Source organism: Girardinichthys multiradiatus, chromosome 13 (genome assembly GCF_021462225.1).
Source record: "Girardinichthys multiradiatus isolate DD_20200921_A chromosome 13, DD_fGirMul_XY1, whole genome shotgun sequence".
NCBI classification, from domain to species: Eukaryota; Metazoa; Chordata; class Actinopteri; order Cyprinodontiformes; family Goodeidae; genus Girardinichthys; species Girardinichthys multiradiatus.
The window spans coordinates 30,462,089-30,484,780 of NC_061806.1; the positions used below are offsets into that span (position 1 = coordinate 30,462,089).

General features: G+C 39.8%; 1 protein-coding gene across 1 annotated transcript; it reads left to right on the plus strand.

Moving 5' to 3' along the window:
• On the plus strand, positions 1 to 17,503 carry tap2a (transporter associated with antigen processing, subunit type a). Its single transcript, XM_047384079.1, has 11 exons — positions 1 to 570; positions 736 to 850; positions 2,037 to 2,167; positions 2,265 to 2,470; positions 13,343 to 13,540; positions 13,644 to 13,772; positions 14,489 to 14,677; positions 14,827 to 15,000; positions 15,167 to 15,326; positions 15,657 to 15,793; positions 16,972 to 17,503. The coding sequence occupies exons 1-11, from the start codon at positions 57 to 59 to the stop codon at positions 17,176 to 17,178; spliced, it is 2,160 nt and encodes a 719-aa protein (XP_047240035.1). The 5' UTR covers positions 1 to 56; the 3' UTR covers positions 17,179 to 17,503.
• The last annotated feature ends 5,189 nt before the right edge of the window (positions 17,504 to 22,692 follow it).

Here is a 22,692-nt window from a genome sequence, read left to right on the forward strand (position 1 = left end):
CTAAAACGCTTTAGTTAGAGCAGATCAGGTCATATGAGGACGACTGCAGCTGAAACATGGCAGAAAAAGCCGTAACAACAATTCACAAAGTCGTCGCTTTGATTGTAGCAGTTTGTGTTGATCTGTCTTTATTTTACGCATCAGGATTAGTTGTAATTCACAGCGTTTTGGGGCATTTTGCGCATCTGTGGCTTTCTGCAGCTCTACGATGGTCAGCAGTAACTGGTTTAACTTTGGTGTTCCTGGGAGACCTGAGTCCGCTGCTGATCCGGTTCATAACGGCCTACAGTCTGCTTCCAGCGGTGTTGGAGACCGGAACCAGGGCTCTTTACCGGGAGGAGAGCCAATGTGGACCGGTGGCGGATATTTGCTGCTGGCTGATGTTCGCCGGAGCGTCGCTGGGAGCTGCGCTGTTCTGGGAGATCATCATCCCTGACAGCGATGAAAAGGCCGAGAATAAGGAGCAGAAACAGAAGTCCAGAGTTCTGGTCATGAGGGTTCTCCACCTGTACAAGCCGGACTATCCCAAGCTGTTCGGAGGCTTTGTGTTCCTCTCATTAGCAGTTATGTGTAAGTAAAACCAAGATGATTGATAGGATTTTAACACAATTATGCAAAAAAAAAAACCTGTTTATCAGTTAGGAACAAATAAGATAATGTTGAGTTTTCATTTTATTTTTTATATATGATCATGATAAACTGATTATGTTTTGCTGCATTTTGTTTTTATTTCAGGTGAGATGTTTATCCCATTCTACACAGGCAGGGTCATTGACATCCTTGGAAGTCATTACCAACAAACTGAATTCCTCACAGCTCTCTTCTTCATGGGCCTGTACTCTGTTGGAAGGTATGAAGCAATGTTGATCTTCCATTTACAGTGGGGAGAACAAGTATTTGAAACACCGCTGATTTTGCAGATTTTTGCACTTGGAAAGCATGTAGAAGTCTTTAATTTTTATTATAGGTAGTCTTCAACTGTGAGTGACAGAATCTAAAACAAAAATCCAGAAAATCACATTGTGTGATTTTTAACCATTAAGAATTCTGGCTCTAAAAGGCTTGTTAGATCTTCTTTAAGAGGCCCTCCTGTTCTCCACTCATTACCTGTATTAACTGCACCTGTTTAAACTCGTTATCTGCATAAAAGACACCTGTCCACACACAATATCAAACAAACTCCAACCTCTGCACAATGGCTAAGACCAGAGGGCTGTGTAAGGACATCAGGGATAAAATAGTAGACCTGCACAAAGCTGGAATGGGCTACAGGAAAATAGCCAAGAAGCTTGGTGAGAAGGCAACAACTGCTGGCACAATTATAAGAAAATGGAAGAAGTTCAAGATGATGGTCAATTTCCCTCGTTCTGGGCCTCCATGCAAGATCTCACCTCGTGGGGCATCAATGATCATGAGGAAAGTGAGGGATCAGCCAAGAATTACACAGCAGGACCTAGTCAATGACCTGAAGAGAGCTGGGACCACAGTCTCAAAGAAGACCATTAGTAACACACTACACCGCCATGGATTAAAGTCCTGCAGCGCACAGAGTGGCTCCGTAAGAAACATCTCAAGGTCCTAGAGTGGCCTAGGCAGTCTCCAGACATGAACCCAATCAAAAATCTTTAGAGGAAGCTGAAAGTTCGTATTTCCCAGCCACAGCTCTGAAACCTAAAGGATCTGGAGAAGATTTTTAAATCACTGCTGCAGTGTATGCAAACCATCTCACGAACTACAGGAAACATCTGATATCTGTAATTGCAAACAAAGGTTTCTGTACCAAATATTAAGTTTTGTTTTTCTGATGTATCAAATACTTATGTCATGCAAAATCACACAATGTGATTTTCTGGATTTTTGTTTTAGATTCCATCACTCACAGTTGAAGAGTTCCTATGATAAAAATTTAAAACTTCTACATGCTTTGCAAGTGGAAAAACCTGCTAAATCACCAATGTATCATATATTTGTTCTCCCCACTGTACATCCACTTGCATGTACCTGTATAAAATAATTTTTTTTCTTTTACTTTGTAGCTCTGTGAGTGCTGGTTGCAGAGGGGGTATCTTACTTTGTGCCATCAGTTCTTTTACATGCAGAATCAAAGTGAAGCTGTTTGGTGCTTTGACCAAACAGGAGATTGGATTCTTTGAAACCGTAAAGACAGGTAATGCTGTATTGAACTAAGTTATTGTAACACATGGAATAAAATAAAAAGGGCACAATAACAGGATGAGTGAGAGCTATATTTTTTATCTATGCAGGTGAAATCACATCCAGGTTGTCTAAAGACACCACTCTGACTGGAAGAACAGTATGTCTGAATGTTAACGTGCTGCTGAGAACATTTATCAAGACGATGGGCATGATCTCCCTGATGATGAGTCTGTCATGGAAGCTCACATTTATTGTGCTGATGGAAACACCTATAACTGGTCTCATACAGAACTTGTATGACACTCGCTATCAGGTAACAAAAGGGGATGATGTATTAAAGGGGACATTTCATGCTTTTAAAAACTTCCCTTTGACACTTAAATTATTCAGTTGTGGTCTCTATAAAGTGGAACTGCAATGCTTTGGTCTGAATTCCTTGTTATTGTAGCTGTACGGGCTCCTCTTGTACCCCTAATCTGAGGTGACTTAGAGCAACTCGTTTTGGTGTGGTCTCTTTAAATGTTACTGAGGCACTTCACACCCCGCCCCCCTCCAGGTCAAAGAGCATTCCACTCCACCCTGTTTGGCCATTGTTGGAACAGTGTAATGAATTGTGTGAGTTAATACACCCAACAACCAAACATTTGGACTTACCCACTTGAAGTATTGGCATACTTGGGTTTGGATTACAAAATCAAAGTGAGAAGCAAAAATGGCGCATACATGAAATTGGTTAGCCGGAGGTCCATGACCTTATTTAGCTGTCCTGCAGCAAATACTGTGACGTAACAGTTGGAAAAACATAACAGATGATAGAGAAAACTGAAAGGACCGAGAAATAAGGATATCTCCGCAACACCTGGAGACTCCTTGAAACTCCAAGTACACAATAAAATGTATTTAAGGGCTAAAAACAGTGGATTTTGGATTATATACTCCCTTTAAAATGGTAGACACACATTCAAATCCACTTACAGGTCCTTCTCAAAATATTAGCATATTGTGATAAAGTTCATTATTTTCCATAATGTAATGATGAAAATTTAACATTCATATATTTTAGATTCATTGCACACTAACTGAAATATTTCAGGTCTTTTATTGTCTTAATACGGATGATTGTGGCATACAGCTCATGAAAACCCAAAATTCCTATCTCACAAAATTAGCATATTTCATCCGACCAATAAAAGAAAATTGTTTTTAATACAAAAAACGTCAACCTTCAAATAATCATGTACAGTTATGCACTCAATACTTGGTCGGGAATCCTTTTGCAGAAATGACTGCTTCAATGCGGCGTGGCATGGAGGCAATCAGCCTGTGGCACTGCTGAGGTCTTATGGAGGCCCAGGATGCTTCGATAGCGGCCTTTAGCTCATCCAGAGTGTTGGGTCTTGAGTCTCTCAACGTTCTCTTCACAATATCCCACAGATTCTCTATGGGGTTCAGGTCAGGAGAGTTGGCAGGCCAATTGAGCACAGTGATACCATGGTCAGTAAACCATTTACCAGTGGTTTTGGCACTGTGAGCAGGTGCCAGGTCGTGCTGAAAAATGAAATCTTCATCTCCATAAAGCTTTTCAGCAGATGGAAGCATGAAGTGCTCCAAAATCTCCTGATAGCTAGCTGCATTGACCCTGCCCTTGATAAAACACAGTGGACCAACACCAGCAGCTGACACGGCACCCCAGACCATCACTGACTGTGGGTACTTGACACTGGACTTCTGGCATTTTGGGATTTCCTTCTCCCCAGTCTTCCTCCAGACTCTGGCACCTTGATTTCCGAATGACATGCAGAATTTGCTTTCATCCGAAAAAAGTACTTTGGACCACTGAGCAACAGTCCAGTGCTGCTTCTCTGTAGCCCAGGTCTGGGGAATGCGGCACCTGTAGCCCATTTCCTGCACACGCCTGTGCACGGTGGCTCTGGATGTTTCTACTCCAGACTCAGTCCACTGGTTCCGCAGGTCCCCCAAGGTCTGGAATCGGCCCTTCTCCACAATCTTCCTCAGGGTCCGGTCACCTCTTCTCGTTGTGCAGCGTTTTCTGCCACACTTTTTCCTTCCACAGACTTCCCACTGAGGTGCCTTGATACAGCACTCTGGGAACAGCCTATTCGTTCAGAAATTTCTTTCTGTGTCTTACCTTCTTGTTTGAGGGTGTCAATAGTGGCCTTCTGGACAGCAGTCAGGTCGGCAGTCTTACCCATGATTGGGGTTTTGAGTGATGAACCAGGCTGGGCGTTTTAAAGGCCTCAGGAATCTTTTGCAGGTGTTTAGAGTTAACTAGTTGATTCAGATGATTAGGTTCGTAGCTTGTTTAGAGACCCTTTTAATGATATGCTAATTTTGTGAGATAGGAATTTTGGGTTTTCATGAGCTGTATGCCAAAATCATCCGTATTAAGACAATAAAAGACTTGAAATATTTCAGTTAGTGTGCAATGAATCTAAAATATATGAATATTAAATTTTCATCATGACATTATGGAAAATAATGAACTTTATCACAATATGCTAATATTTTGAGAAGGACCTGTACAGTACAGACCAAAAGTTTGGACACACCTTCTCATTCAAAAGGTTTTCTTTATTTTCATGACAATGAATATTGTAGCTTCACACTGAAGGCCTCAAAACTATGGATTAACACATGTGGAATTATATACTGAACAAAAAAGTGTGAAACAACTGAACATATGTATTATATTCTAGGATCTTCAAAGTAGCCACCTTTTGCTTTGATTACTGCTACGTACACTCTTGGCATTCTGTTTATGAGCTTCAAGAGGTAGTCACCTGAAATGGTTTTCACTTCACAGGTGTGCTCTGTCAGGTTTAATAAGTGGGATTTCAAGCCTTATAAATGGGGTTGGGACCATCAGTTGTGTTGTGCAGGAGGTGGATACAGTACACAGCTGATAGTCCTACTGAATAAACTCTTAGAATTTGTATTATGGCAAGAAAAAAGAAGCTAAGTAAAGAAAAACGAGTGGCCATCATTACTTTAAGAAATGAAGGTCAGTCAGTCTGAACAATTGGGAAAACTTTGAAAGTGTCCCCAAGTGCAGTCGCAAAAACCATCAAGCACTACAAAGAAACTGGCTCACATGAGGACCGCCCTAGGAAAGGAAGACCAAGAGTCACCTCTGCTGCGGACTATAAGTTCATCCGAGTCACCAGCCTCAGAAATCGCAGGTTAACAGCAGCTCAGATTAGAGAACAGGTCAATGCCACACAGAGTTCTAGCAGCAGACACATCTCTAGAACAACTGTTAAGAGGAGACTGTGTGAATCAGGCCTTCATGGTAAAATAGCTGCTAGGAAACCACTGCTGAGCACAGGCAACAAGCAGAAGAGACTTGTTTGGGCTAAAGAACAAAAGGAATGGACATTAGACCAGTGGAAATCTGTGCTTTGGTCTGATGAGTCCAAGTTTGAGATCTTTGGTTCCAACCACCGTGTCTTTGTGTGGCACAGAAGAGGTGAACGAATGGACTCTACATGCCTGGTTCCCACCTTGAAGCATGGAGGAGGAGGTGTGATGGTGTGGGGGTGCTTTGCTGGTGGCACAGTTGGGGATTTATTCAAAATTGAAGGCATACTGAACCAGCATGGCTACCACAGCATCTTGCAGCGGCATGCTATTCCATCCGGTTTGCGTTTAGTTGGACCATCATTTATTTTTCAACAGGACAATGACCCCAAACACACCTCCAGGCTGTGTAAGGGCTATTTGACCAAGAAGGAGAGTGATGGGGTGCTGCGCCAGATGACCTGGCCTCCACAGTCACCGGACCTGAACCCAATCGAGATGGTTTAGAGTGACCGCAGAGTGAAGGCAAAAGGGCCAACAAGTGCTATGCGTCTCTGGGAACTCCTTCAAGACTGTTGGAAAACCATTTCAGGTGACTACTTCTTGAAGCTCATCAACAGAATACCAAGAGTGTGCGTAGCAGTAATCAAAGCAAAAGGTGGCTACTTTGAAGAACCTAGAATATAAGACATATTTTCAGTTGTTTCACACTTTTTTGTTCAGTATATAATTCCACATGTGTTAATTCATAGTTTTGATGCCTTCAGTGTGAATCTACAATATTCATAGTCATGAAAATAAAGACAACTCTGAATGAGAAGGTGTGTCCAAACTTTTGGTCTGTACTGTATATATATATATATATATATATATGTATATATATATATATATATATATATATATATATATATATATATATATATATATATAGTGTGTATATATATGGTTGGACAATGAAACAGAAACACCTGTCATTTTAGTGTGGGAGGTTTCATGGCTAAATTGGACCAGCCTGGTAGCCAGTCTTCATTGATTGCACATTGCACCAGTAAGAGCAGAGTGTGAAGGTTCAATTAGCAGAGTAAGAGCACAGTTTTGCTCAAAATATTGAAATGCACACAACATTATGGGTGACATACCAGAGTTGAAAAGAGGACAAATTGTTGGTGCACGTCTTGCTGACGCATCTGTGACCAAGACAGCAAGTCTTTGTGATGTATCAAGAGCCACGGTATCCAGGGTAATGTCAGCATACCACCAAGAAGGACGAACCACATCCAACAGGATTAACTGTGGATGCAAGAGGAAGCTGTCTGAAAGGGATGTTCGGGTACTAACCCGGATTGTATACAAAAAACATAAAACCACCGCTGCCCAAATCACAGCAGAATTAAATGTGCACCTCAACTCTCCTGTTTCCACCAGAACTGTCCGTCTGGAGCTCCACAGGGTCAATATACACGGCCGGGCTGCTATAGCCAAACCTTTGGTCACTCATGCCAATGCCAAACGTCGGTTTCAATGGTGCAAGGAGCGCAAATCTTGGGCTGTGGACAATGTGAAACATGTATTGTTCTCTGATGAGTCCACCTTTACTGTTTTCCCCACATCCGGGAGAGTTACGGTGTGGAGAGGCCCCAAAGAAGCGTACCACCCAGACTGTTGCATGCCCAGAGTGAAGCATGGGGGTGGATCAGTGATGGTTTGGGCTGCCATATCATGGCATTCCCTTGGCCCAATACTTGTGCTAGATGGGCGCGTCACTGCCAAGGACTACCGAACCATTCTTGAGGACCATGTGCATCCAATGGTTCAAACATTGTATCCTGAAGGCGGTGCCGTGTATCAGGATGACAATGCACCAATACACACAGCAAGACTGGTGAAAGATTGGTTTGATGAACATGAAAGTGAAGTTGAACATCTCCCATGGCCTGCACAGTTACCAGATCTAAATATTATTGAGCCACTTTGGGGTGTTTTGGAGGAGCGAGTCAGGAAACATTTTCCTCCACCAGTATCACGTAGTGACCTGGCCACTATCCTGCAAGAAGAATGGCTTCAAATCCCTCTGACCACTGTGCAGGACTTGTATATGTCATTCCCAAGACGAATTGACGCTGTATTGGCCGCAAAAGGAGGTCCTACACCATACTAATAAATTATTGTGGTCTAAAACCAGGTGTTTCAGTTTCATTGTCCAATCCCTGTATATATATTTCAAGCTATAGGCAGGTGTGAAAAATGCTGTAAACAAGAAATGCTTTCAAAAATGGAAGTGTTAATTATTATCATTAATCACCAAAATGCAGTGAATGAACAAAAGAGAAATCTAAATCAAATCAGGATATCAGGATATATGTATATATATGTACCACCCTTTGCCTGCAAAACAGCATCAATTCTTCTAGGTAAACTTGCACACAGTTTTTGAAGGAACTCGGCTGGTAGGTTCTTTCAAACATCTTGGAGAACTAACCACAGATCTTCTGTGGATGTAGGAATTCTCACATCCTTCTGTGTCTTCATGTAATCCCAGACAAACTCAATGATGTTGAGATCAGGGCTCTAAATTCAGTCCAAATATGTATACAGACAAAACTACATTACATACATTCCAATTATATCCTAGTTATAAAACAATGCATTCAAGTTCAGTTTATTATGCAATCTGATAAAAAGTTTTCTAATGAAACTCAGCAGACTGCATTGAGTTGCTCACTTTGGAGCTTCCGAACAAGCATCTGTTCTTAAGACTAACAGGACAAAAACACTAACCACCAAATTTAGACGAGTATAGAGTACCAAAATCCAAGGGAACATTTTTCAGTACCGATCTTAATGGGTTGTTGTGTCCTCAACTCAGCTGACCTGGGTTCCACTCCCAGCCTAGGGCATTTACTGTTTGTGGTTGACTTCTTTGTCTAACCCTGTTTGTATCTATTAACTAACCAGTCTTATGATGGACATTAGACAGAAGCATTTAAGCACAAAATCTCACACAGCTGGCAGATTACAATAAAAAAATTTTTCCAACCAAACATTTTGTCCCTAATTATAAACGAAACAGGAAAGTCCCAATGCTTAATAAGACAATGCACAAGGGGTGTCATTATTGATATAAATGGCATGTTAAAAATTATTTATATCCTTTTCAATAATCAATGTAAAAGTCCTAATTAGGATTATATTAGTCAAGTGCTTCTAATAAGTCCTAACAGGCTTTTGTTTTTATGGTATGTTTGGTATTTTTGATGATTGATTTAGCTGTTGCAGTTATAGCCAAGTTTATGAAGTTAAAAAGCCTCCTTCTTGTCACCCTAATCTTTACCTCCCTCTACAAATTCTCTTTCAGATTCATGTGCAGGCTCTGGCTGAACCACCCCAATAGGTTCATCGTATTTCCAGTCAGAAGTAACATGTTTGTCAAATTAAAGCATTACTTTTAATCTAAACCCATCAGCGGCATGAATCGTGTTGGGACAGAAAATCCTTATTCATCTTATTTTCTTTTATCTACAAGTTCCATAACATAGAGAGAAATCTATGATCCATATTCATAGATGTTTGCAATCATGTTAACAGCATGCATTTATTAACCTTGAAAGAAATAACTTTTGTTAACCTGTTTGGCACATTTATTTGCTCATCAGCATGGACAAATACTGGTATTGCAAAGAATATTCACAAAGTTTCTTGTTTTCCATATGCAATAACAGACACTGACCATTTTAAGGCATAAAGTTAGTAAACCTAATAGTGGGATCCATGAATACATTATGCCTCTATAAACGTCTAAGAAATTTAGAATTCACTAACAAGAAAGGCTACCAAATTACTCCAAACCAAACGTTTACTGTCTATTGATGTAGTGACTTTGTTCGGTTTAGGTGGTTTCTGATTCTGGAGAGTCAAACTATTTCTTTCAAGATTCTACAATTGAATATGCTCTCAAGTCAAGTCAAGTCTAGTTTATTTAAAAAGCGCTTTTCAGCAACAAGGCACTCAAGGCGCTGTACATAAGGAAAAACATTGCAATGATACAGAAAATCAAACAACAGAGGTAATAAAAACATAAAAACAATAGAATGATGGATAAGAAAACAAAAGGAAAAATTAGACTGAAAACTTAACTAATAATATTTAGATAACACATTCAAAGGTCACTCTAAACAAATACGTTTTTAATCTTGATTTAAAACAACTTAGAGTTTCAGCACTTTTACTGTTTTCTGTGAGTTTATTCCAGATTAGTGGAGCATAAGAACTAAAAGGTGCTTCTCCATGGTTGGTTCTGGTTCTGGGTACGCAGAGTAGATTTGAGCCAGAAGACCTGAGAGGTCTGGGTGGTTGATACACTGACAACAAGTCTGTAATGTATTTTGGTGCTAAGCCATTCAGTGATTTATAGACTAACAGAAGTATTTTAAGCTCTATTCTCTGAGCTACAGTGGTTTCTCACTGTATTAACTGAAGCTGTGTGAACTTCTAAACGCTCTTCCTTTGGTCCTAAGATTATTACTTCAGTTTTGTTTTGATTCAGCTAAAATTTAGGCCCATCCAAGCATTGATTTCTTCTAAGCATTTACCCAGCGCTTGAATGGGTTCAAGGTCACCTGGTGACATCGTAACGTATAGCTGTGTGTCGTCTGCATAGTTATAATAACTTACGTTGTTGTTTATTAAAGTCTGAGTTAGGGGAAGCATGTAGATATTGAATAGGAGGGGCCCTAAGATGGACCCTTGGGGAACGCCACATGTGATTGTTGTGGTCTCTGATATAAAGTTACCTACTGACAACAAAAAGTCCCTGTCCTTCAAGTAGGATTTAAGCCAATTGAGTGGTGTACCAGAAAGGCCGACCCAGTTTTCCAGGCGCTCTAATAAAATGGAGTGATCAACAGTGTTGAATGCTGCACTAAGGTCCAATAAAACCAGCACTGTGGTTCTTCCACAGTCTGCATTTATACGGATGTCATTGAACACCATGACAAGAGCGGTCTCTGTACTGTGGTGAGCAGGAAGTCTGACTGGAAGACATCGAAGCAGTTGGTCGTTGTTAGGAAGTTGTTTAACTGCTGGAACACAACTTTTTCAATAATCTTACTGATGAAGGGGAGGTTTGATATAGGCCTATAGTTCTGTAGTAGCAGCTTGTCCAAGTTGTTCTTTTTCAATAGAGGTTTGATAATTGCTGTTTTCAGGGCCTGGGAGAAAACACCTGGCAAAAGGGATGTGTTTATTATTTGTGTTAAATCAGATGTTATTACAGGCAAAGCTTTCTTAAGGAAAGCTGTGGGTAAAACATCAAGACAGCAGGAAGAAGAGCTTAGTTGCTGTACGATTTCTTCTAAGTTGTTGTAGTTTATTTGGTGAAATTGGGAGATTTTGTCAAAATCAGTTCTAGTTGGAGACAACATTGGTACTGGAGTTGATGTGGATGTGCTGACTGCCCCTCTGATCTTTTGGGTTTTTTCAGTAAAGAAGTTAGCAAATTCATTGCAGGCCCTGGTAGAGAGGAGTTCAGATGCTACAGTTACAGGAGGGTTTGTTAACCTGTCGACCGTGGCAAATAATGCACCAGCATTGTTAATGTTTTTGCTGATGATTTCAGAAAAGAAAGATTCCCTTGCATTTTTCAGTTGTAGGTTATATCTGTATAGTCTCTCTTTATAGATAATATAGTGAGCCTGGAGTCCAGTGTTTCTCCACCTGCATTCAGCTTTTCGACACTCCTTTTTTTCTGACTAGTGTAGCACTTCTCCACGGAGACATTTTCTTCCCAAAAACGACTTTCACTTTAGTTGGAGCAATTGAATCAATGATGTCTGAGATTTTACAATGAAAGTTATCTACCAGCTCATCTACAGTGTTACAGGACAAAGTGGAGGTAGAAAAGTAAATCTGGTTAAAGGTTTCAGCAGCACCGTCCTTAAAGATGCATTTTCTTATAATATCGCTTTGGCAAACTGAGTCATTGCAGATGATGCTTTCAAAAATAACAGAAAAGTGGTCAGATAGGGCAACATCAGTTACAGACACCTTGGAAATGTTTAGACCCTTAGTGATGATCAAGTCCAAAATATGTCCCTGTTTGTGCGTTTGCTGTTTAACATGTTGAGTCAAACCAAAATGTCTAAGAGTGTCACATAAATCTATTGTACTTCTGTCTTCAGGATTGTCCATGTGAATGTTGAAGTCTCCAACAATAATTAAACAGTCATAATCAACACATATCACAGATAAAAGCTCATTAAAATCATTGATAAAGTTTGTTTTGGACTTAGGAGGCCTGTAAATATTCAAGAACATGGTTCGGACCGGGCTCTTTACCTGGAGAGCCAAATATTCAAAGAGTCAAATTTGCCCAGAAATACTTTTCTACACTCTAATAAATCTTTAAACAAAGTAGCCACCCCTCCACCTTTTCTTTGCTGTTTGCTCTCACAAAGAAAATTGTAGTTTGGAGGCGTCGACTCTATCAGAATGGGAGCTTCATTAAATTCATGTAAACATGTTTCTGTAAAAAACATAACATCAAGATTGTGGTCAGTAATGAAATCAATGATTAAAAATGATTTTCCTGACAGAGATCTAATGTTCAATAAAGCCAGTTTATATGACTTAGTTGCTGATATTAACTCTGTGTCTGGTTGTACCTGACAAGTTTATGGCTTTCGTTGATTTTTTATTATTGTCTCTTATCCTTTTGGCTTTGTTCTTTCTGTCATGTAAGCACAGAGATTTTACAACTAGCTCCTATTAGGGACCCAAGTTTTTCCTGGACATGCTCATTTCTGATAGAGTTACAACTGGGGCCCAGACTGTATCACAGAGAAGTGATTTTAAGGTCCTGATTAGGAAGAGATAGATTAGGAGGTGGTGGAGGTCTACGGCATTTGGAAGATGTTGGTTTAGTAGCAGGGCCTCGGCCACAGGGGGTGTTGAATGGAGAAGATGTCAGAGCCATTTGGGTCCCGATTTTAAGAGCTCCTTTCATGTTATCAGAATCCAGTAAAGCAAAAAGCGGGCTCAGTGGGGAGATGGGAGAGTTCTGTGCGGTCTGGGTCGGGGTCTGGGGTGAGGGGGGTTTACCGGGGTTGTCGGTCTGGGTCTGGGTTTTGGGCGAGGGGGGCATAACTGGGGGTCCACCTCTCCTGTGGATTTTGACGGGGAGACCTTTTGTGATGACCTCTCTTTCTCAGCCAACTGGCCGGTTGTTTCTGCTGGAGCTGTTGGAGGCAGCATTATCATTGTTGTTGATACTCCATGTTCTCTGCTGAAGGTCGAAGCTGCTGGCGGATTATTTACTGAATAGATGAGATTAGATGTGAGACGTCTGGCTCCTGGCTTGTTCAAACAGAAACCATCTTGCTTGAAGAGTTGTCTTTTTTCCCAAAAAATATTAAAGTTGTCGATGAAGTTCACAGATGTGGTAGCACATGTTTATTTCCAACCACTTATTAATCATCAGAAGTCTCAATAAAAACTCAACTCCACAGAAAATCAGTGCAAAGGGTCTGCTGAGAAACACCTTGATATTGAGACCTCCAACAATATTCAGCAGACAAATATTGAACTACTGAACTGGCAGTCATGCCAGCCCAAGGGAAAGCAGGAACTGCTAGAGTCTCTACCATTGTGCACTCAACTGTGATTTGTATGTGTCTGCACAGGCAACAGACAACGCACATACTTTACAAATCAAGAGTAAAAGTTGGATGAAATACATAATTTCTAAATACAACATTATATCAACATACTGTATATTTGGTATGGTTTTGTTTTATCTAACCCAAATCAGTTTATTTAAATCCTGGTAAACTAAAGAAAATTTCTCTTTTTCTGCCTTTTACTCTTTCCTCAGAGGTTGTTTCAGGCAATGCAGGACTCGATGGCTCGAACAAATGACTCTGCTAATGAAGTTGTGTTTGGTATTCGTGTGGTGCGAAGTTTCAACACAGAAAAGCATGAAGCTAATCGATACAATAAAAGATTACTGGAAATACACTCCCTAAAGATTCGACGGGACACTGTGAGGGCAATTTATCTGCTTGGACGCAGGGTAAGAAATTTGTGTGTGGATTTTTAAAGTTTTAGAAAAGTGTACAGACTATAAGTGAATGTAATGTCATCTAATTTAACAGTCTTTTGATGTTTGCTTCTAGTTGACAGGTTTGGGAATGCAGGTATTCATTTTATATTATGGCAGACTCTTCATCCAGATGGGACAGATGACCACTGGAAACCTGGTTTCCTTCATCATCTACCAGTCAGACCTTGGGAACAGCATCCGGGTGGGTTTTCAATTGCGCAGCTAACTGAAATTTTTGATTGGAAACATTTGTGGTAATTTGTGGTAAAAACTAATACTGATTTCATCCACAAGTTTGATGTGTCAATACACTCAGACAATAATACAAGAATACAGTTTGCGTTTAATATGCACATGCACTATTCACACACTGTAAGGCCAAAGTACCCTCAGAGTAGTCAGAGCATTGGATGATGACAGTTACATTGCACACACAAGGAGCACCTACAGTAGCTAAGACATTTTTCTGTAATATTTACCACTGTTTAGGCTATAGTTGCAAGACACACCTTTTATTTATCTCTTGTTATTTTGTCATGATTATAATTGTCTGCATTGAGATGTAACATTATTCTGCTTATTGTAATTTCTTCTGTTTTGTTTGTCGTGGCTGTTGCTGTTGTTTCTCTGATTACCCCAGGCCATTTTGTTCTTTGCCCCTTTGTTTCTTTATAATTATTGTGGCCTGTCCAATCTGCTGTCTGAATCAGATACAACCAATGCTTTTGTAGAGCAAATCTGCCTCCAACACTACAAGGCAACCAGTCCCACCATACTATTTCCCTAAGCTCTCAGGACAAGACTGGATGACCCACTTGAAGAATTATGGGGGATTCAAAAGACCACTTCGAAGCACATCTCACACTACTGCTATGGATTGTCGCACACCTCTCTAACACAGAAATTGTTATCTTCCAGACACTCACATATATATTTGGTGACATGCTGAACTCAGTGATGGCTGCTGGGAAAGTGTTTGAGTATATAGACCGAAAACCTCAGATTAGCACAGATGGAAAACTCACACCGGATCAGCTGGAAGGACGTATCAGCTACTGTGGTGTGAACTTCGCCTATCCTTCAAACCCTGACAAAACTGTGCTGCAGGTGAGAAAATATTATGATGTTTAGGTTTAGGATACGTGTAAGGAAATCATGTGGCTAGATTAATACAGCTGATAAAGGAACTTGTATGTTTATAATTTCAAATATTGCAGTTTTACTAAGTAATGCTCATGGTCTCTGTGTTGTTTCAGGACTTCAGCTTGGAGTTGAAACCAGGTCAGGTGACAGCTCTTGTGGGTCCATCTGGAGAAGGAAAAAGCACCTGTGTGAGTCTCCTACAGCGATTATATGAGCCTCAAGAAGGAGAAATTTTACTGGATTATGAACCGCTGAAATCCTACGACCATCATTTCTTCCACAACAAGGTATTTAAAAATGTTTTTTCTGTTTGTGCTATTCCCTGATAAGAGCTCTCCCTTTTTTCTTTTTAAAATTATTTAAAATTCATATAAATGAAATAAATAAACCTTTAGGATTTTACATGTATATGTAAACAGTGTTAATTAGAAAGTCTAAAAATGCATCTAACAGATTGCAGTGGTGAGCCAGGAGCCTGTTCTCTTCTCTGGATCCATCAGAGATAACATCACCTACGGACTCACTGACTGCTCAATGGAGAAGATTGAGGAAGCAGCACGCAAAGCCAACGCCCATGATTTTATTAAACAACTGGAGAAAGGCTACGACACAGGTAAACCGGTCTGGTAAACCGGTCTGACTTCATTGCTCATCCTGTGTTTCCTTTTTTTGCACATGGCTGAGTGCAAACACAAAGATCTGCTTTTATATTTGGGGATGGTTTGATTAATAAAACTAGAAAAGATACTGGTTAATAAAGACTGGATTTTAGATTTGACATTCATATAAGCATTTGTTCTGTGTAGATTTCCTGTAAACAAAATGTAAACAATTTTCACGGAGTAATTTAAGGGTCTGTGATATTTTTTTCTGCATCTGTTAAGTTTTTCATGTTGTCTCTGAGACTCTCCGTTTTTATTTTGTCTTGTTTTTAATTTGACAGAGGTGGGGGAGAGTGGCGGCCAGTTATCCAAGAGTGAGAGGCAGCGGATCGGCATTGCTCGAGCTCTGGCCAGAGAGCCAAAAATCATCATTCTGGATGAAATAACCAGCTCTCTGGATGCTGAGAATGAAAACAAGGTATGGTGTGATTTAGGGAAAGCCTGAACATTTACTTTTGTTTATAGTAGATGCAACCATGTTAACAGCATGCTGCAGCAGGCTGCAAAAAAGATGAGGAACAGGAGATGATTAATTTCATGTTCCAGTTTTGGTTCCTCCAAAAAATACATTGAGAACTAACACAGAATTCAAGATACAGATTTCTTCTGTTTTTACTTTTTTGTCTCACTAAAATGTTTCAGATGATTAAACAGATTTTAGTGTCAGACAAAGATGCCCTGAATAAATACCAAGTTACGTTTTCCAATAATTATTTCAATTATTGAAAAAAGCCAACCCTACCAACATGGCTCTAGTGGAAAAGCATACCTAAGAGTGCTTATGCTTAAAGACCCATACTGATGGCTGAACATCACCATCAGGATTTTTTGCTAGCGAGCAGAATTCATGGTTCTATCAATTAAGGCAAGTCATTCGGGCTCTGAAGAAGCAAAGCTGCCCCAGACATCACACTACCATGATTGATTGTTAAAATCATCATGATACCCAAGACTTTTGGGAATTTATTTAGCAAGTGTGAGATGGGTCCTTGTGTTATTTTTTTGTTCAGTAGTTGTTTTCTCATTTGAACTCTCTCATGGATGACATTTTGCCCAGTATCATTATGAACTCTTAGCTTAGCATGTGAGTTCTTTTGTGATCTCCTGGATGAGTCACTGTGCTCTTAGAGTAATTTTGGTTGGCCAGCCACTCCAGGGAAGGTTCAACATTGTTTTCTCCATGTATGAATATTAGCTCTCACTGTGGTCAGTCGGTGTCCCACAGCCTTTCATATAATCCCAATGCATTTATATTTAAACAGATTTTCGAATTGGGGTATGCATATCAACTTGTTTATACTGCTTATTTTTAAATACATCGCATTTTATATTATCCGTTTAAAGCGCTGCAGTCATCAATCAAATTAAAGTTTTCCCCTGTTTTTTATTTATTGATCATATGTTTTGCAAATATATTTTATTGCCTAGCTATTTACATATGATGAAACTGTGTTTATTTTCTATTTTCTTTTCTATCTATCATGGTATATGATAATAATAATAAAAAAACACATGAAGGGCTTTTTCTGAGATGTTCTGGCTAAACATTGACAAAATATAGGTACTTTTAATAATAACATGTCATTGACTGTGCAGGTTCTTCAGGCCCTGGCAAGCTGTCCCAACCAGACCCTCCTGGTGATTGCTCACAGACTGAAGACCATCGAGAAGGCAGATCAGATTGTTGTGGTTAGAGGAGGTAAAGTCGAGGAAAAGGGGACTCACCAGGAGCTGATGGAGTTGCAGGGGAGCTACCATAAACTGAGAAATGAGCTGTTTGACGAGGCAAACTCACCACAGTGAACTACTGAAAATGATGTGTACTGAAACTGTAGCCTAAAGTGTGATAGATAATTTTGTACATCAGACATTTAGTTTTATATAGACATTGAAAATGTTTTCAACTCTTGTACTTTTATTTATTTTAAAGATTGTTGATGTTGATGTAATCACAAAATGAATATATTCTGTCGGATTTATCTTGATGATATCATTTTCGATTCCTCTCCTGGGAAATTATTGACAACAGGTCAATGTTGTTGCTATAAATCTTCATTTATAATCAGATCAGCCAAAGATGGCTTTGTGGTTAGTACATCTCAAATAAAAGATTAATCAGCAGCTAAAATACGCTTCTGCATTTTTGTGAAATTTCACAAACAAAAAATAAGGAACAGACATTTTTGTGAAAAGTCTGTTCCTTATTTTTTGATTGTGAAATATGTAAATATTTTGCCAATTCCATTTTCTGCTCAATTATGACCATTGAATGATGTGGAACATAAGCTATGGATAATCTTTTTCGAATTTATTTAACAAATTAGTAAAAACTGATTTTAAAAAAATTTTAAAGACCTCATAGGTCATAAGAACAAAAATACCTCACTTAAATTTATGAATACGATTAATAGTTTTTTGATAAACATAGTGATAATTGTTCAGATCTTATAGCTTTTGTATTCACTAGAATCTGTTCTGTTTACTGCATTTCTAGTTATAAGCTACCTGACTATTTTTTAATGCGGCATATAAAAACGAAATAAGTTTTGATGGTGAACCTTATTGTTTGGGGGTTGGGTTTTATAGTCCAATCTGACCTGGAAAGTCCCTGGTTATCAAACAAGTATGAGGAAAGCTGCCTGATTTGCTTAATAAGCAGCAATGCCTTTATTGGTTAAGTCAAAACATGATCTCCCTCTATCCACTGAGTTTGAGCTCAGCTTTGAAAACAGTTGAGGTCGTCTTATTACAATAAAGGTGCTACCATAAAATGGAGACCAGGGTCACGTGTCTCAAGGGCAGAGGCGCATACTTCTAGGAATAGTTTTACTGCACCATACTTTTTACTTTATCTTGAGTAATATTATTTTAAAGTAATGCTGCTCTTGAGAACTATTTCTGGCTACTCCACTCACCTTAAGTTATTTCATTAAACAGAAAACAACCACATTTTAACTAAAAATGCACCAGACAAACACACAGTTTATGTTAAAGGGAGATTTGTTCATACACAACCTTATAATTTATTTTAATTAATTAATTTTCACTTATTTGAGCCTGCTGGGCCATTTGGAGGGCAATTCACTGTAAATGTTAAATGATTTCACTACAGCACAGTTCTAATATATATCCAAATATGTATATATATATATACATATTGGGCCAATTCTCTTTACTATATATATGCTTCCAATAGGTCAAATTATCAGGCAGCATAGGATAAATTTTCACTGTTACACTGATGACACTCAGCTTTACTTACCCATGAATCCTGATGAGCCCAACCAGTTAGATAGACTACAAGCAGGTCTTAAAGATATAAAAACTTGAATGACTTTAAATTTTTTGCTTCTACATTCAGACAAGACAGAAGTTGTCGTCTTTGGACCGGAGTCTTTAAAAAAGAAACTGCTTAGTCAATCACTTAACCTGGATGGCATTAAATTGACCTCCGATAATAAAGTAAAAAACCTTGGTGTTATTTTTGACCAGGACATGTCATTTAAATCCTATATTAAAGAGGTTTCTAGGATTTCCTTCTTTCACCTCTGGAACATTGCCAAAATTAGAAATATCCTGTCCAGGAGTGATGCTGAAAAACTAGTCCATGCATTTGTTACTTCAAGGCTGGACTATTGTAATTCCTTACTATCAGGATGTTCACAAAGTGCAGTTAAAAGCCTTCAGCTGATTCAAAATGCTGCAGCAAGAGATCTGATGAAAATTAAAAAGAGAGATCATATTTCTCCTACTTTAGCTTCCCTTCATTGGCTCCCTGTTAAATCCAGAATAGAATTTAAAATTCTCCTCCTCACATATAAAGCCCTTAATGATCTAGCTCCATCATACATCAGAGATCTGATTGTTCCATATGTTCCTAACAGAGCTCTTTGTTCTCAGACTGCAGGTTTACTGGTGGTTCCTAGAATCTCTAGAAGTAGAATGGGAGGCAGATCCTTTAGTAGACACCCTGTCTACTTTTAAGGCTAGGCTTAAAACTTTCCTTTTTGATAAAGCTTATAGTTAGAGTGGCCTAGTTTATCAGGGAGGGAGCCTTCCTCCCTCCCTGTTGGTTGGAGTAAGGGGGAGTCAGGTTTAGCCTAAACCGGCTGAGTTATGGTTGAGGTCCAAACACACCCTCCATTTCTGCTGTCTGACAGAGAGAGGTATCCCAATCCTTGTGGTTTTTAATATAACAATGGCCATCAGTGGGACCCTTTGTGGGGTTCCTTGAGACGACATTGTTGTAAATAAGCGCCGTTTAACTAAATAATCTGAACTGAAACTATCTGTGTTGTTATGCTGCTATAGGCTTAGGCTGTGTGAGTGAGCGGCCATCTGCCCGAGGGGGTTGAGAAAACAGAGCAGAGACACAAAAAGAACAAAGAAGCACTGATCCAGGAGTACTTTCTAAGGGAAGGAAAAGTAAATGTTAATGGATGTAGCTCCTTTAGTCATTTCACCTAGAAAGAAAGAACAGATAAACTCTAAGCCAGTTTTCAAGGTTAGAGTCTGAAAGAGAGCACATAGAGTTAGTCACAGTAAAAGCTCAGTCAATTGCAACGTCTAGGAGAGAGAAAGGGTTAAACACTGAAAGACAGGGCCATGTGGATCATCGGTAGAGGGTGACCATTAAGTTGTTACCAGCAGAAGCTCGGACGATGCCCCTCTCCAGAAAGGTGTCACAGGTAGATACAGAGTCAGGCCAGGTGTAGCTTCTAGGAAGATAAAAGAGAGAGAACAAAGTTAAAAGCTGAAATAACAGCAAATAATGCAAAATTGGAGAGTAGTGTGAGAATGTAGCGAAGAGGGTGAAAGTGGTCATTATGTCCTCCAGCAGCCTAAGCCTATAGCAGCATAACTACAGAGATAGCTCAGGATAACCTAAGCCACTCTAACTATAAGCTTTATCAAAAAGGAAAGTTTTAAGCCTAGCCTTAAAACTTTCCTTTTTTTAAGGCTAAGCTTAAAAAAAGCCTAGCCTTAATATATGTATTAATATATATATATATATATATATATATATATATATATATATATATATATATATATATATATATATATATTTCCAACAGTCTTGAAGAAGTTCCCAGAGATGCTTAGCACTTGTTGGCCCTTTTACCTTCACTCTGCGGTCCAGCTCACCCCAAACCATCTCGATTGGGTTCAGGTCCGGTGACTGTGGAGGCCAGGTCATCTGGCGCAGCACCCCATCACTCTCCTTCTTGGTCAAATAGCCCTTACACAGCCTGGAGGTGTGTTTGGGGTCATTGTCCTGTTGAAAAATAAATGATGGTCCAGCTAAACAAAAACCGGATGGAATAACATGCCGCTGTAAGATGCTGTGGTAGCCATGCTGGTTCAGTATGCCTTCAATTTTGAATAAATCCCCAACAGTGTCACCAGCAAAGTACCCCCACACCATCAGACCTCCTCCTCCATGCTTCATGGTGGGAACCAGGCATGTACAGGTCCTTCTCAAAATATTAGCATATTGTGATAAAGTTCATTATTTTCCATAATGTCATGATGAAAATTTAACATTCATATATTTTAGATTCATTGCACACTAACTGAAATATTTCAGGTCTTTTATTGTCTTAATACGGATGATTTTGGCATACAGCTCATGAAAACCCAAAATTCCTATCTCACAAAATTAGCATATCATTAAAAGGGTCTCTAAACGAGCTATGAACCTAATCATCTGAATCAACGAGTTAACTCTAAACACCTGCAAAAGATTCCTGAGGCCTTTAAAACTCCCAGCCTGGTTCATCACTCAAAACCCCAATCATGGGTAAGACTGCCGACCTGACTGCTGTCCAGAAGGCCACTATTGACACCCTCAAGCAAGAGGGTACGACACAGAAAGAAATTTCTGAACGTATAGGCTGTTCCCAGAGTGCTGTATCAAGGCACCTCAGTGGGAAGTCTGTGGGAAGGAAAACGTGTGGCAGAAAACGCTGCACAACGAGAAGAGGTGACCGGACCCTGAGGAAGATTGTGGAGAAGGGCCGATTCCAGACCTTGGAGGACCTGCGGAAGCAGTGGACTGAGTCTGGAGTAGAAACATCCAGAGCCACCGTGCACAAGCGTGTGCAGGAAATGGGCTACAGGTGCCGCATTCCCCAGGTCAAGCCACTTTTGAACCAGAAACAGCGGCTACAGAGAAGCAGCACTGGACTGTTGCTCAGTGGTCCAAAGTACTTTTTTCGGATGAAAGCAAATTCTGCATGTCATTTGGAAATCAAGGTGCCAGAGTCTGGAGGAAGACTGGGGAGAAGGAAATCCCAAAATGCCAGAAGTCCATTGTCAAGTACCCACAGTCAGTGATGGTCTGGGGTGCCGTGTCAGCTGCTGGTGTTGGTAAACTGTGTTTTATCAAGGGCAGGGTCAATGCAGCTAGCTATCAGGAGATTTTGGAGCACTTCATGCTTCCATCTGCTGAAAAGCTTTATGGAGATGAAGATTTCATTTTTCAGCACGACCTGGCACCTGCTCACAGTGCCAAAACCACTGGTAAATGGTTTACTGACCATGGTATCACTGTGCTCAATTGGCCTGCCAACTCTCCTGACCTGAACCCCATAGAAAATCTGTGGGATATTGTGAAGAGAACGTTGAGAGACTCAAGACCCAACACTCTGGATGAGCTAAAGGCCGCTATCGAAGCATCCTGGGCCTCCATAAGACCTCAGCAGTGCCACAGGCTGATTGCCTCCATGCCACGCCGCATTGAAGCAGTCATTTCTGCCAAAGGATTCCCGACCAAGTATTGAGTGCATAACTGTACATGATTATTTGAAGGTTGACGTTTTTTGTATTAAAAACACTTTTCTTTTATTGGTCGGATGAAATATGCTAATTTTGTGAGATAGGAATTTTGGGTTTTCATGAGCTGTATGCCACAATCATCCGTATTAAGACAATAAAAGACCTGAAATATTTCAGTTAGTGTGCAATGAATCTAAAATATATGAATGTTAAATTTTCATCATGACATTATGGAAAATAATGAACTTTATCACAATATGCTAATTTTTTGAGAAGGACCTGTAGAGTCCATCCATTCACCTCTTCTGCGCCACACAAAAACATGGTGGTTGGAACCAAAGATCTCAAACTTGGATTCATCAGACCAAAGCACAGATTTCCACTGGTCTAATGTCCATTCCTTGTGTTCTTTAGCCCAAACAAGTCTCTTCTGCTTGTTGCTTGTCCTCAGCAGTGGTTTCCTAGCAGCTATTTTACAATGAAGGCCTGATTTACACAGTCTCCTCTTAACAGTTGTTCTAGAGATGTGTCTGCTGCTAG